Source organism: Rhinolophus sinicus, chromosome 4 (assembly GCF_057876585.1).
Source record: "Rhinolophus sinicus isolate RSI-liver-muscle chromosome 4, RSI-T2T, whole genome shotgun sequence".
Classification (NCBI taxonomy): Eukaryota; Metazoa; Chordata; class Mammalia; order Chiroptera; family Rhinolophidae; genus Rhinolophus; species Rhinolophus sinicus.
In genome coordinates, this window is record NC_142504.1 from 75778831 (window position 1) to 75792483 (window position 13653).

Below are 13653 nucleotides of genomic sequence, written 5' to 3' on the forward strand. Positions count from 1 at the left end.
CGGGCTTTATTCCTTACATATTTTTTATTATATATTTTTTTCAACGGCAGTTTTGTAACTTTGACAATCAGCAGTTCTCTTCCACATTAACTGTTTGTAGATTTTTCAAAGTGCTGACAGGTCCATAGGTAACCAATACATAGAGCTTATTTGGTGACTCTCTTCATCCTCATTACGCTTTTGGGCATCCAGACCCAGATGCGGTGTGGGACGCTCCTTATTCCTTTGGCCCACACAGCTTTGTTGAGTCTGGTGTCAGTGTGCACATCTGGGGTTCCTGTTGCCTTCACGGCCAATTTCCGGATCTCTCTTGAGTGCCTGCGGGGCACACTTCTTGAAATTCACTCCATCGATACGCTTGGAATGTTGATGGTTAGTCTCTGGTCTCTACCTGGTTGATGGCAGAACAGCCCTTCTTCTCAAGACCCTTCGCAGGAGCCATCCTGCCTGGCCCACGTTGGAACGCTATTCATTATATTTTGAATGCATTTTAAAGGAATGTAACTGCTTTATCTAAATGCATCCCGTAGAGGAATATGTTAATATTGGATCAGAGGTTTTCATCCCATATTAAACTTACTTTAGGAAACATTCATTGCTCTGTTCAGTTAATCAAATTAATTGAATGTTTTATTCTCCTTTATACAATTTCAACCACATCTTATCTTGAGGATGAAGTGCAAAAAGTTCCTCTTACAATCCGCTCAATTGTGATTGTTCTTGTCTTGGTAATTTTTGACACTATTTACAGTATTGTTAACTTATCTTTTACATGTCTTGTGTTTTTCAAGACAGTATAATAAACCTTGAAATTGAGTACATATTGCTGTTAACTCAAGCATGCTTTTATTTGTTTCCTAGTTCAAACTATGTTTTAACTGATGAACAGTCACTCTGGATTGAAGATACTACAAAATCAGTTTATCAAGTAAGTTCAACACGCAACAAACCCATGATTGAACAAAACGGAAATTTAGAATTTTCTTTGTTTCAGCCCCAAATAGGAAAATAAGGATAAAGTTAAGCTCAGGTACAAGACCACAAACACTTCTTGGTTCTCTGCCTACAAACCACTCCTATGATGCAGAAAGTTGTTGAAAGCTTAGTATATTCTTTCTAATCACAGCTACTATCTGAAAACCCACCTGATGGAGAAAGATTTTCAAAGATGGTAGAGGTATGTGTTTTATATTTACATAGCCTTCTTAGCACCAAATAGAATTTCAGAAGCTTCCATATGCAAATGTAATTTCTTTGTTTTTCCCAGCATATATTAAACACTGAAGAAAACTGGAACTCATGGAAAAACGAAGGCTGCCCAAGTTTTGTGAAAGAAAGGTAGTAAATATATACTCATCTCAAGCAATATGAAAATGGCATTTCTAAATTTAATTTGACATTATGTACAGCTATGTGTATATGTATTTCATATTTAAAAATGTAAGTTTTGTTCTATAAGATACAACCATTTTGATTTACTTCTGTTTGAATTTTTTACCTCTAATTTCTTGTGATTAAGTTCCCAGAACAAATTGGTCTATAACTAATTATTGAAAAAAATGTTGTATACCCACTTCTTGTAATTTGTACCGTGTGGCATTTTTGCCTTTTATCTGATGAGTGTTCTGTAATAATATGAAGCTTCTATCTTTTTTAGGAAGAAAACAATACATTTTATTTAACATTAAACATTCTTCCATGTCTGCTGTCCATTTGTAATTCCAGTATGTTTTGTTCACCACAGAACATCAGATACCAAGCCAACGAGAGTAGTATGGAAGAGAACAGCACCAGAGGACTTCCTAGGGAAAGGACCCAACAAAAAGATTCTGATGGGAAAGTAGGTTAACTTGTCTCCGTATTTGGGGTGTTATTAGTCATTTTTATATTTTGAAGATGTTACTTTAAGAGCTCTCAGTTTTTGTGTTTTTCCAGTTTTTGTGTATAGGTGACTGAAGTAAAACACCTCCCTATCAAATTATAGGGCCCCTTCTGTGGGTTCATACAACTAGACAAACTTCTATTTTGTCTCCTTCCAGAATGCATGGTTCTAGGCTATGGCATTCTTTCTACATCACACATAATACAGTTGCTGTTAGATTGATCCAGCTCATTTCTAATTGTTGCAAGGTACTATAATCCTTGAATTTCTGTTACCTTCTAGTTAACTATTCATTGCTTTATACTGTGCTTGAATATTTTTAGAAAAAAGTAATGGTGATTATCATTCAGTATATGCTCATAGAGAAAATTTGCTAAATATCAAAAATTACTGAAGAAAATTAAAACTATTTACTGTAAGTATTTTTATAGTTTTAAAGACATGAAGATGTGCACATCTGAGGTTCCCATTAAAAATGTGTTTGTTTATGTGTCTATTTTATAGTGAGGAGTTAACAAGGCTTTGGAATCTCTGCCCTGATAATATGGAAGCCTGTAAATCAGAGACAAGGCAAGTTTCAAATGTTTCACATGAAATATTGCTTTTCTCAAATATTAAGTAGAATGGAGCCTTTTGTCAGCTATAAGGAGAGTACAAAAGAAATGTAAAAGTTTATTGTGGTTGACAGCAGAATATGGCTTCTCATCATAAAACACCTAGAAGTGCTAATAAAAATCATTTGAGAAATCACAAAAAAATAAGGACTCAGGGGAACAATAGAAGAGGGAGCTAAAAACCAAAGTATGAACTAATGTTTTGGTTGCTTCTAGTTGGAGAACAGTATAGAATGACTCCCACTTTTGGGAACTAGGAAACTTGGGTTTTAGTAATCACAGAAGGACTTAGGCCTGCATGAATTTGTGACTGAGTTTTCCCTGAATAAAGCTGAGCCCCTTGACACACTACATTATCTGTAAAAGAAGGGCAGCGTGGGAGGTAGAGGCACAAGAAACAGAGAAGCTTGTCCATTTCTACCTGGGGTGTGGGTGAAAAGGAAAAAAGTATTCCCTGGGAAATTATAACCACAAGCCTGCTGTCATTCAGTCTTACAGTTTAAGTGTATACTACCAGCAGTGTAAAGGAACCCCCAAGCTAAGGGAATAAACTAAAAAGTCCCAGGCTAATGATAGAAAGCTTTCCAGAGGTCACACCTTCAACCTAAGCCACACAAGGATCCTACAGATAAAAATCTGAACGAACATTCAGGGAGACAGTCTACTATGAGTACAACCAGCAGGTGGAACAAGCAACAGAAGTTAGCCACTTCAGATACTAAAACAATCAGGTAAAGACATAAAGTAAGTATATTTAATATAATTAAAGACATGACAGAAAGAATTGAAAATAAAAGGGAACATGACACTCTCAAAAAGGACCAGATGAATTTGAAAAAACAAATACTTTTAGCAATAAGAAAATATAGTCATTGAAATTACAAAATTTAATAGTTTAAATAGCAGACTTGACACAGGTGAAATAAGAATTAATGATTTGAAAAATCACCCACAAAGCAGTACAGAGGGATCAAGAGTTAGAAAATATGAAAGTGCAAAAGTCAAGAACCACAGAGTGACAAAGTCCAACAAACATCCAATAGGAGGAGGAAATAATAGAGAATGGGAAAGAGGCAATACTCAGGCATAATGACAGAATAGGCATAAACTCTTATGTTCAAGAAGTATAGATCTTAAGTAGATAAACTGACTCTACACATTGTAATAAAGTCACCAGAGAGAAAAACCAGACCACAGCAAAAGAGCACAATTACACTGACAGCAGACTTCAAGAACAAAAGAAACCAGAAGATAGTTAAATGATAGCTACAAAGTGTTGAGAGAAAATATCGATCCCAAATTCTGTAACAAGTTAAACAGTGGGTCAGTCAAGAGTGACTGAGCAATAGTTACTTTCAGACTAAAACAATGAGACTCTGTCATCAGCAGTCTTACTTTAAAAGGCTGTCAGATAGAAACTGAACCCAGGAGTAATGTGTAAGTTGCAGAAGGATTACTATGCAAAGACATTGGTAAATATGAATAAATTTCATCAAGAATTCACTGTATAAAACAATATTACCAATTGGGGGTTATTTAAAAAGGTAGAACTAACATACTTAATAAAAGTTATATAATACATGGAGTGATCTGAATTAAAGAATGTTACAGATGAAAATAGAGATAACGAATACCTATACTTCAAGTAAAACATGCTAAGTATGTAAAAGCAATAGAATGTATAACTTTCAAATGAGTTAAGGAAAAAAGTAAATATAGAAAATTCAAGAAACAAGTAAATCAGGGTTGTGAAAGGGTACAAGCAGAATTCTATTTTAAAAATTTGAAAAGATTCAAAACAAATTTAATTTTTTAAAAAAGCACATGAATGATAAATCCAAAATTCTGAAGAGTGGCTACCTCTGTGGGGAGAAGAAAACAAGATTTTGGAGGGGGGTTGGGTACTCTCAGCTGTACTTATAGTGTTTGTAAGCCGAAGCAGGTGAGGCAAAGGCCCGGAAAGTTTATTACATTGCTCCTGATTGCTTGCAATACAGTCATTTTAAAACTAGCAAATTGTTCCAAACATTTATGAATCAGTGGTTGGGATGTTAGTGTGAGCCGTTTTGTCAGTGTGACATGTAGGAGAAAAGAGGGTGGTAAACTCATAAACCTTACAGGTCTGTAATGTTCACCAATTAGCATGTTATTGTAATGAAAGTCATAAGATTTGATGCTTGATTTTTCTTTAGAGAGCCATTTTTCTCATTTTAGTCAAAGATACCTTCACATTAGATCTTTGGATATTATTTATCAAAATTCTATTTCTAAAAACATTCAAGAAGATGCAATTAAAAACCAACCATGTTACCATGATGATTAAAATCAGCTCAAGTTAAACTCTTAGAATCTTAGTATGTCTGGTTATTAGTTTTGGTTTAATTCTGGTTTAAAGTAAAAAGTACCCATGAATGGAAACGTGAAACTTTCCTGTTTGCTGGTGAAATTCAAATGCTACCCTGTTTCCCCAAAAACAAAACCTAGCCAGACCATCAGCTCTAATTCGTCTTTTGAAGCAAAAATTAATATAAGACACAGTATTATATGTTACATTATATTATTATTATATTATATAAGACCCGGTCTTATATTATATTAAAATAAGACCGGGTCTTATACTAATTTTTGCTCCAAAAGACTCATTAGAGCTGATGGTCCGGCTAGGTCTTATTTTCAGGGAAACATGGTAGTAACCCTCCAACTGCCCTCTGTGAGCAGTAACATTGTCATATATTAGTGTAGAATACAGTGTCACGTTACACAGTGTATGGTAGATAATATGGGATAGTACCACACTACCCCCTTAGTCCCCTTTGAGAAGTTTAGAGTCATTTACCTCCTTAAAAATCTGAGTTTCTAAGTAATCTAACTGTAATTCAAGTATGGGTAACATCAGAATCTTTGCCACCATTTTACAAGTATTTTTAAGAACACACATGATCCTCACTAGTTATTTTTTATCACCCAGGGAATACATGCCGACTTTGGAGGAATTTTTTGAAGAAGCCATTGAACAGGCGGACCCTGAAAACATGGTTGAAACTGAATATAAGTAAGTAATGTTTCTCACAAGCTAATTTTCTCCAATATTTTTCTTAGGAATTGTATGTATATTAATTAGAATGCTTATTAAGGGAGACAGTTGATAGAGGAGTAGTACTTTTCCTCTTAGGTGTCTTTATGTTCCAAGTTCACATTACATATCCTGATTTCGATGCCCATTCCCATTGACTAGCAAGCACGACTTAAAATTATCCATGTTTAAGAAATAAGAAGTCCCCCTTGAGCTTACATCTCCTTCCAGCTATCACCTCTTTATCTGTTCCCCTTCAAATCACAGTACAGGCATGCCTCGTTTTCTTGTGCTTTGCTATATTATGTTCCACAGATGTCACGTGTTTTACATATTGAAGGCAAAACCCTCCAGCAAAAATAAAATTACAGCACTTTTTTTTTGCTATATTGATTTTATTCCAGTGGTGTGGAACCCGCAGTATCTTCGAGTATGCCTGTATCTCCCAGCAGTTATTGATAATTGCTGCCTTTTTTTCCTCACTTCCCCATCTCTCATCAGCCCATTCCTGCTAGGCTGTCTTTCCCTGGCAAAAAGCTCTTACCAAGGTCACGTCTTCTTTTGTTGACTTCTCAATATCATTTCCCAGTTGATCTCTCCCTCCTTAGATAATGTTTTCTTCTCTTGACATCCATCAAACTACACTCCTACTGTTTCTCCTCGTCTTGCTGCTGCAATCTCCATTGCTGGCTCAACAATCCTCTGCAGTTTTGGAGTAACTTCAGGACTCGGTCTCAGCTTCTTCGTCTAAATCTTCTAGGTGACACCACACAGCGTTATGATTTTGAACAGGCATTATGACGTTGTGATTTAAGGGCAAGGGCCCTGTGTCAGCCTGCCTAGGGTCCAGTCCCAGCACTCTGCCACTTACTGGTTAGACTACTGGGGTTGATTTAATCCCTCTGCTTGTTTCCTCATCTACTAAATAGGAATACAATAGTACCTCAGTTTTCGAACGTCTCCGTTGACGAACATTTTGGTTTACAAACGCCGTGAATTTTATGGATCTATGGTATCATTAGATAGTAAAATTCATGCTAAATTTGCAGTTTTAGGGGTTGATTTTAAAGGTATGGAAAGGATTAATCCATTTTGCATTACTTTCTATGGGGAAACCATGCCTCAGTTTTCAAATGTTTCAGAATTCGAACGGACTTCCGGAACAGATTATGTTCAAAAACCGAGGTACCACTGTAGTACCATTTCACAGGGTTGTTCTGAGGATTAAATACAATTCACTTTGAACCATGCATGACATGTAACTAGCACTCAGTGTGAAAGAGTGCTGTGACCAGGTTTAAGTTAAAATTACTGTAACCTCTTAACTAGTGACTCTCTGGTCAGTTCTCCATGCATCAACCATTGATCTTTAAATTCACAAGTCAGATCTCCTGCTTAAAATCTCCCAGTGACTATTAAAATGAAGATGAAATCCAACCTCCCCACTGGGGTCTAAAAGATTTACCTCCTTGATCTGATTGGCATCTACCTCTCCAACCACATCTCTTTGCTTTTCTCCCTGCTCTAACCATACCAGCCCTGTTCAACTGAAAAGGTCTTTCCACCTCAGAACCTTTGCACTTGCTACTCCTTTTGCTTGAAACTTCCCTCACGGTATTTCTGTCACTTCAGCTCTCATCTCAGATGTTGAGAGCAGTTTTCCCTGACCAAGAAGCTCCTTCCCTTCCCCCTGTAATGCAGTCCTGTTATATTTATTTGATAGCACACATCTGACATTCTCGTTTCTCGTGTTGTCATCCTTAACACTGCCTGAAATCATCTTATACCTTGTGTGTTTGTCAGTAATGATGCTTGGCAACATATTCCACATTTACTATGTATCAGGTACTTCCTAAGCACGTAACCTTATATACCTATAAGGTAGAAACTGTTCTTTTCTCAATTTTAAGGAAATTAAGGCAGAGGGTAAATAATTTACTGAAGTTCTCAGCTAGTAAATGGGAGAACCAGGAAAATCCCTCTGGCCTCAGGGACCCTACCCTAAGTTGCAGTGTTGTGGTGCCTCAGCTGTTCAGGGTGTATTTACACTCTCCACAACTCCTGAGTGCCCAGCTCAACAAGGACTTGTTGAATGAATATTGACTTATTATTGTTAGGTGAGGCTAGTTAGGTTTTTATTTAAAGTGATAGTTCTCTAAGATTGGTTTAAAAACTTAGATGGTATGGATCTCTGGAGAATAAGAAAGTTTGTATGTATAACTGACAGGGAATTTTGTAAATGCTTAAAAGATTCAAATTGTTTAAGCAGAGATGTGTCAGAAAGGCTCTTTACCTGTTCAGGCAAAGCTTCGTAGCACGGTGTTAACTTGGTCCCCACTGTCTAGGGATAGGTTTGCAGGTGCCAGCATGTCTCAGAGGTAATGAGGCTCATTTCTAAGAGATGACTAAATAAACCAGGTTGCTACTCTAATAACTTGGGTGCTGGAGGGGAACTTCCAAATGACTTGCAAAAACTCAAATGGGAAAAAAATTGTACTCTGGATTTTTCTGCAGCTTGCCTCTTTCAGGGACATTATGTTTAGAATTTTCCTGAGGTGTCCCATTTCGTACCTTACTTTGTAACACCTATTATTGCTTTGCTTCATTAGAGAACAGTTCATGGATTCTGTTCTTGGCATCATTACTTACTGTGTTGGCTACTGGATGTTTCCCTTTTAATTTTGGAGCCATTTTTATTCATGGAGGTTGGTACTAAGCAAACTGAAGTTTAGCTGGTACACAGCTAGAAAAACTAAATGTTGATTCAACAATCAAACCTCAGTGTTGAATTTATAAAATATACTGGAACTCACACCTGTAGGTGACTGCCGTATGGATATGAACTCACTGAACATAATGAACCTATTATGAATTTTTCTTTCAAATAACTAGGTAGCTGAGTCCTGTCCTGCACATACAGCATCTAGCCAGTATTGGACACATACTGACTTTGCATATAAAGTTTTAAATGTGCCTGCTACAAATGAACCTGCCTTTTCAGACTCTGTTGGTTTCTATTATTAAGTGAACTGCATACTGAGAGGTTCTTTAGGACTATGATCAGAATGAAAAGAATGGTGCCTTCAACTACTTACCTTACAGAATTTCACATGGTGAATCAGATTAAGTAGAAGGGGATATAGAAATTATAAAACTGACATCTCTTTTTATAGGGCTGTGAACAATTCAAATTATGGTTGGAGAGCCCTGAGATTATTAGCACGGAGAAGCCCTCATTTCTTCCAGCCAACAAACCAGCAGTTTAAAAGTTTGCCAGAATATCTTGAAAACATGGTAATAAAGCTAGCCAAGGAATTACCAGTAAGTATTATAATTTTTTTCATATCCTTTAGTTGATGGTATGTTCTTTAAAACTGCTATTTGAGCAGAGCTGAGTTTAGAGTTTAATCGTGAAAAAAAATTATCCATATACCCCCATGTTTTAGAATGATGAAAAAATGCATTTCAGTATACATTTTATAGGAAGTACATAAACTGATAAAGTAACTTTAATAATTTTTATACAGTGTGCAATTTAAGTCTGCAGTACTTTGAAGTAAACTATTATCGTTTTTCCTGTTTGTCAATCAATGCATTAAACTGTCTTTTACCAGAGACAAGGTAGCAGAGGCAACCTGGCCTATCTACTCTGCTCTTTCACTACCATTTTCTCATTGTATTACTACAGTCTGGTACTGTGTGCATGAAACCAAATAAAGTTACTCAAGAATTTTTAAGGACAGTTGCTTCCCCAGTCTTTTCTAGACCATTGTTACTATATAGGTATTTGAAAGTCATTTTACCATACTTTTTACTGGCTCCTTTCTTCCCACGTTGGGGGACAAGGGGAGACTTTCCCACTTTCAGGTCTTTTTGTCCATTCCTTCTCCAGGTCAACCCTGTCACCCATTTGTGACATTTAACCTGACATTCACATTTAACACTCTCAGGGGTAAAGTTTGGGCCCTGTACTTAGAATGTCACAACCACTCTTATCTAAACAAAACGGATCCTCAGTTATCTTATTTTAGAAGTTGGCATTCTTGTAAACATTCTTCTTACTCATTTTAGCCTCCTTCTGAAGAAATAAAAACAGGTGAGGATGAAGATGAGGAAGATAATGATGCTTTACTGAAGGAAAATGAAAGTAAGAATTGAATTTTCTTGGCTATTTTACAAAATTGGAAAAGATTAGGGTTCTTTGTTGAGAGGTACGTTATTTAATTTGATCTGCTTCTCAACTTTTACCACGTTATCTCAGCTGTTTCTATAATGAGGAATTTTAAAACACTGCTTGATAATAACTTTTAAAAAGTATTTTATACAATAAAACTTGGAAGTGATGAGAAGGAAGGTACTTCTATTTAAAGGTGACTCATTTGTACCTCTGTTCATTCTTGGGGTGGGGGGATTAGAAGGCGCAGCTAGTTTCAGTAGAAACTTGCACAATTATAATAGAGGCAACAACTTTAGCTTTGGGTGATTTCCTACTGAGCATGATCATTAAGAACAGTTCAACCCATGGAAAATTAAAAAAAGGAGTTGTTTTCCTTTTAAAATAAACCTAATTAAAGGTGATTAATATCTCAGTGGCATCTTCCCAGTTCTGTTTTATACTCTGAATTGCACATATTCTTGTACTTTGTACATAATTTACATTCCTTGTTTTATAGGCCCTGATGTTCGGCGAGACAAACCTGTAACAGGGGAACAAATAGAGGTCTTTGCCAACAAACTGGGTGAACAATGGAAGATTCTGGCTCCCTACCTGGAAATGAAAGACTCAGAAATTAGACAGATTGAGTGTGACAGCGAAGACATGAAGATGAGAGCTAAGCAGCTACTAGTTGCCTGGCAAGATCAAGAGGGAGTACATGCAACGCCCGAGAATCTGATTAACGCACTGATTAAGTCTGGATTAAGTGACCTTGCAGAAAGTCTAACTAATGACAATGAGACGAATAGTTAGCTTATTTTTTTTTTATTAAAACTGTGATAAGATTTTGTTACCAAGCAGCATTTGATAAGAGGTCCACTGGTTTTGGTAAACAATAAACATTTTTATAACAGTTGTACAGTTGGCTGGTGCTCCAAGAACAACAGAACACATATTGGCTCTTGATAACTGACCTCAGGGTTTGGGGAAAAGGAGGAAGCAGGTTGGGAAAATGGCCAAAATAAAGTGACCTCAAGATCATCTATTTTTGTTATAAATGAAATGTGTGATGAAGTTAAGAAGCAGTATTTATGGACCTGGTGTTGCCTATAAAATACACTATGCCAAATTAGTTTCCTGCATGCCATTAGTAGGTACAAAATTTAATTTGCTATTCTGAAAACCCCAGAATATCATTTTCTGAAACCATATGCCTGCTCTAGTCTCATTTATGTTTTAACTGGATCGGCAAACAGTGGTCTGTTCACAACCTGGTTTTATAGTAAAATTGACTGGCACACAGCCATATTAATTTAAGTATTATCTATGGCTTCTTTCACACTCCAACGGCAAAGTTAAATGGTTGCAACAAAGATGGTATGGGCTGCACATATGAAAAGGTTTACTATCTGGCCCACTATAGAAAATGTTTGCCAACCCCCAACTTTAAAAGAAATGGGGTCAAGTCTAAAACCTAGTTCTTTTAGCTTTACAAAAATTATTTAACCTCTCAAGTCTTTAAAATAGGGATGTATACCTCAGGGATTGTTGTGAAGTTTGAATGAAATGTCTGTGAAAGCACCCTATAAACAGCAAAAAGCACAATGTAGTAATGGCTGGAGACGGTACTATCTACGTTCTCCTGTTCGCACATAAGCATTACCTTTTAGAGGTCTAAGAGTAAGTAATCATTGTTTATTTTGAATTCTGAAGAGCAGCTACTAAATGCATCTCACACTAGAAATGTTCTTGCCTGGGCTTAACGTCACTAGCTATACACTGTACAACACAGCTCTTAATATCAAAAGGGCCTCAGTGCTAGTTGCACAGCACATAAGGCACACTCACGAGTCAAGACATTTTCTCACCTGCTCTCAGAGACCTTATATACAAGGCTGAGTTCTAAAGTAGCTTTATTAGTTTAAAATAACACTGGTCTAAGTTCCAATTTCTTATACTTAAAAAATCTTTGGAATAATGCTTTTTTTAATCAAATAAAATGAAGTTTTTTGTAATGACAAGGAGTTAATTATAATTTTAAAACTAATTTCATACACAGCTTACTTTGTTCTAAACCTACCTCACCTGATCTAGTAGTTAAAGCATCCTGCAAATCAGAAAATCTGTAAATTTTAATTGCTAAATTTATGTTTTCAAAGTTCTTCAGACCAAATAAGAGTAAAAAAAAAAAAACCTTGCAAACTTAACAAGCATCATACCAATATAAAAGAAACATTATAAGTCTTATGGTCTCATCCTTCCCCCATTCTCTTCTACACCCTCTCCCAAAGCAAACCGAGTACGGATTGCCAATAATTAAGTTTCTCTGAAGAAGCTATTTACAAATAAGTTTCCCTGAAATGCTTATTTTACATCCTGTAGTGTTCTCAGATTATACCACACTGTTCAAACTTGAGAGGAAAATGGCCATTATTCTCTTACGAATCTGCTAGTTTTGATTGCTGTGTTCTGCAAAGCATTGAAACTGCATAAGGATGAGATTTCATGATAATCCCCAAAACTTTGTTATAAATATCTAATTCAAAATCAGAGATAATTTAGGTAATATTCTATCATTTCTCTAACAATCAATCAAGGCTCCTGAAACAAAGATGAGGAACTAATTAGAATATTAAAGAAATCTATCATTGAAATACCTCATACTGTTAGTATTTCTATCACTTTAAAAATCATTGATACTAAATTTTGAGATAGACATTAAGAGTTTGGGAATTGAACAGGAGTGTAAAAAGAAACACTAACTGAGCTAAGGAACAGTTCTTACTGATAACATCGTTGCATTCAGCATCCAAAGAACTCCATTACATTCACAACTTTGTGTTTCTTTTTAAACAATATAATGCTAGTGCACACACAAGATAACATTTTTAAATGGATGTTTAACAGGTTAAAACGAACCATCTGCAAAAATTAGAGGATTAAACATATCTGAACTTCAGCCAAGCTCCAACACTCTAGAGACAAAAGACTTGAGGTCAAAAACTGTTAATTCCCTTTTTTTTTTTTATTAAATATCCTCATTTTTCTAAAAATAAGCAACTCAGAGCTTGTCAACATTTTTTAAGGTTGATTACTACAAAACCAATGCAAAGTTAAATGTACAAACCATAGTACATCAGAGACAGTAATAAATGTATAATCAAATGTACTTATTGATCACAATTTATTTTAAAGTCATGAAAAGCCAGCAACTATCAGGCTGGACAAATACTTGATTGTCCCCATGTTGCCATGGGATGTGGACAGCAGCACTGAGAGCACAATGAGAGCAACACTTACTTCCTTTCCATCTTCCTGGGAAAATCTGTTAGGTAAGGCAAAGGATGGACAGCTACTGAATCACTTGTGGTGTGAACCATGCAAGAACAACAAATAACAGTAACAGGTGTGCAATAAACATCACATTGCTGAATCTTGGGCTGAAAAGGGCAGGGAAAAAACCATCATAGAAGGTAATAGTTGAAAGGCATTTCAACTCAGAAATTTTTTAAAAATTAATGCAAGGAATTAGCTTTTTAAAATATCTTCCTGCCATCTTTAATACAGGGCAGCACAGTCCAAAGGCCATTTTTCTCGTTTCTGTAATTTTTTAGGCTAACACACGGAGTGGTCTGCTTCTGCCCTCTTTCGTTCCACATGAGGGGAAAGGAAACCACTTACGTATCTTCTAAAGCTCTGGATTATAGAAATGATCAACAAATAACATTTATTTCACACCTAAGCATAAATAGCTAAAATGAAGATTACTGTTCACTTTCCTCTTCCATTATTTCAACTCTGCGAGGCCCATAGAGTAAAACATAAGCTATATGCCAGTCTCCACCACCAGAAAGCCGCAGGATGTCCTCTGGTGTCACAATGCTGACCTTATCATCATCAAACTTAATCCATTCATCTAAAGAACAAG

At 36.1% G+C, this 13653-nt stretch overlaps 2 protein-coding genes across 2 annotated transcripts in view; one reads left to right on the forward strand and one right to left on the reverse strand.

The window, feature by feature from the left end:
- Nucleotides 1-10638, forward strand: part of THOC1 (THO complex subunit 1) — a 40403-nt gene extending 29765 nt beyond the window's left edge. Inside the window, exons 13-21 of the mRNA XM_019741212.3 lie at nt 862-928; nt 1127-1177; nt 1268-1338; nt 1745-1840; nt 2387-2452; nt 5465-5548; nt 8743-8890; nt 9641-9716; nt 10243-10638. Coding sequence (XP_019596771.1) covers nt 862-928; nt 1127-1177; nt 1268-1338; nt 1745-1840; nt 2387-2452; nt 5465-5548; nt 8743-8890; nt 9641-9716; nt 10243-10538 — 955 coding nt within the window. The 3' untranslated portion in view covers nt 10539-10638. The remainder of the gene's footprint in view (nt 1-861; nt 929-1126; nt 1178-1267; nt 1339-1744; nt 1841-2386; nt 2453-5464; nt 5549-8742; nt 8891-9640; nt 9717-10242) is intronic.
- The window catches only part of USP14 (ubiquitin specific peptidase 14), a 33654-nt gene continuing 30535 nt past the window's right edge, over nt 10535-13653 (reverse strand). The window contains exon 16 of the mRNA XM_019741213.3: nt 10535-13641. Within this exon, the coding sequence (XP_019596772.3) occupies nt 13490-13641 (152 nt within the window). The 3' untranslated portion in view covers nt 10535-13489. The remainder of the gene's footprint in view (nt 13642-13653) is intronic.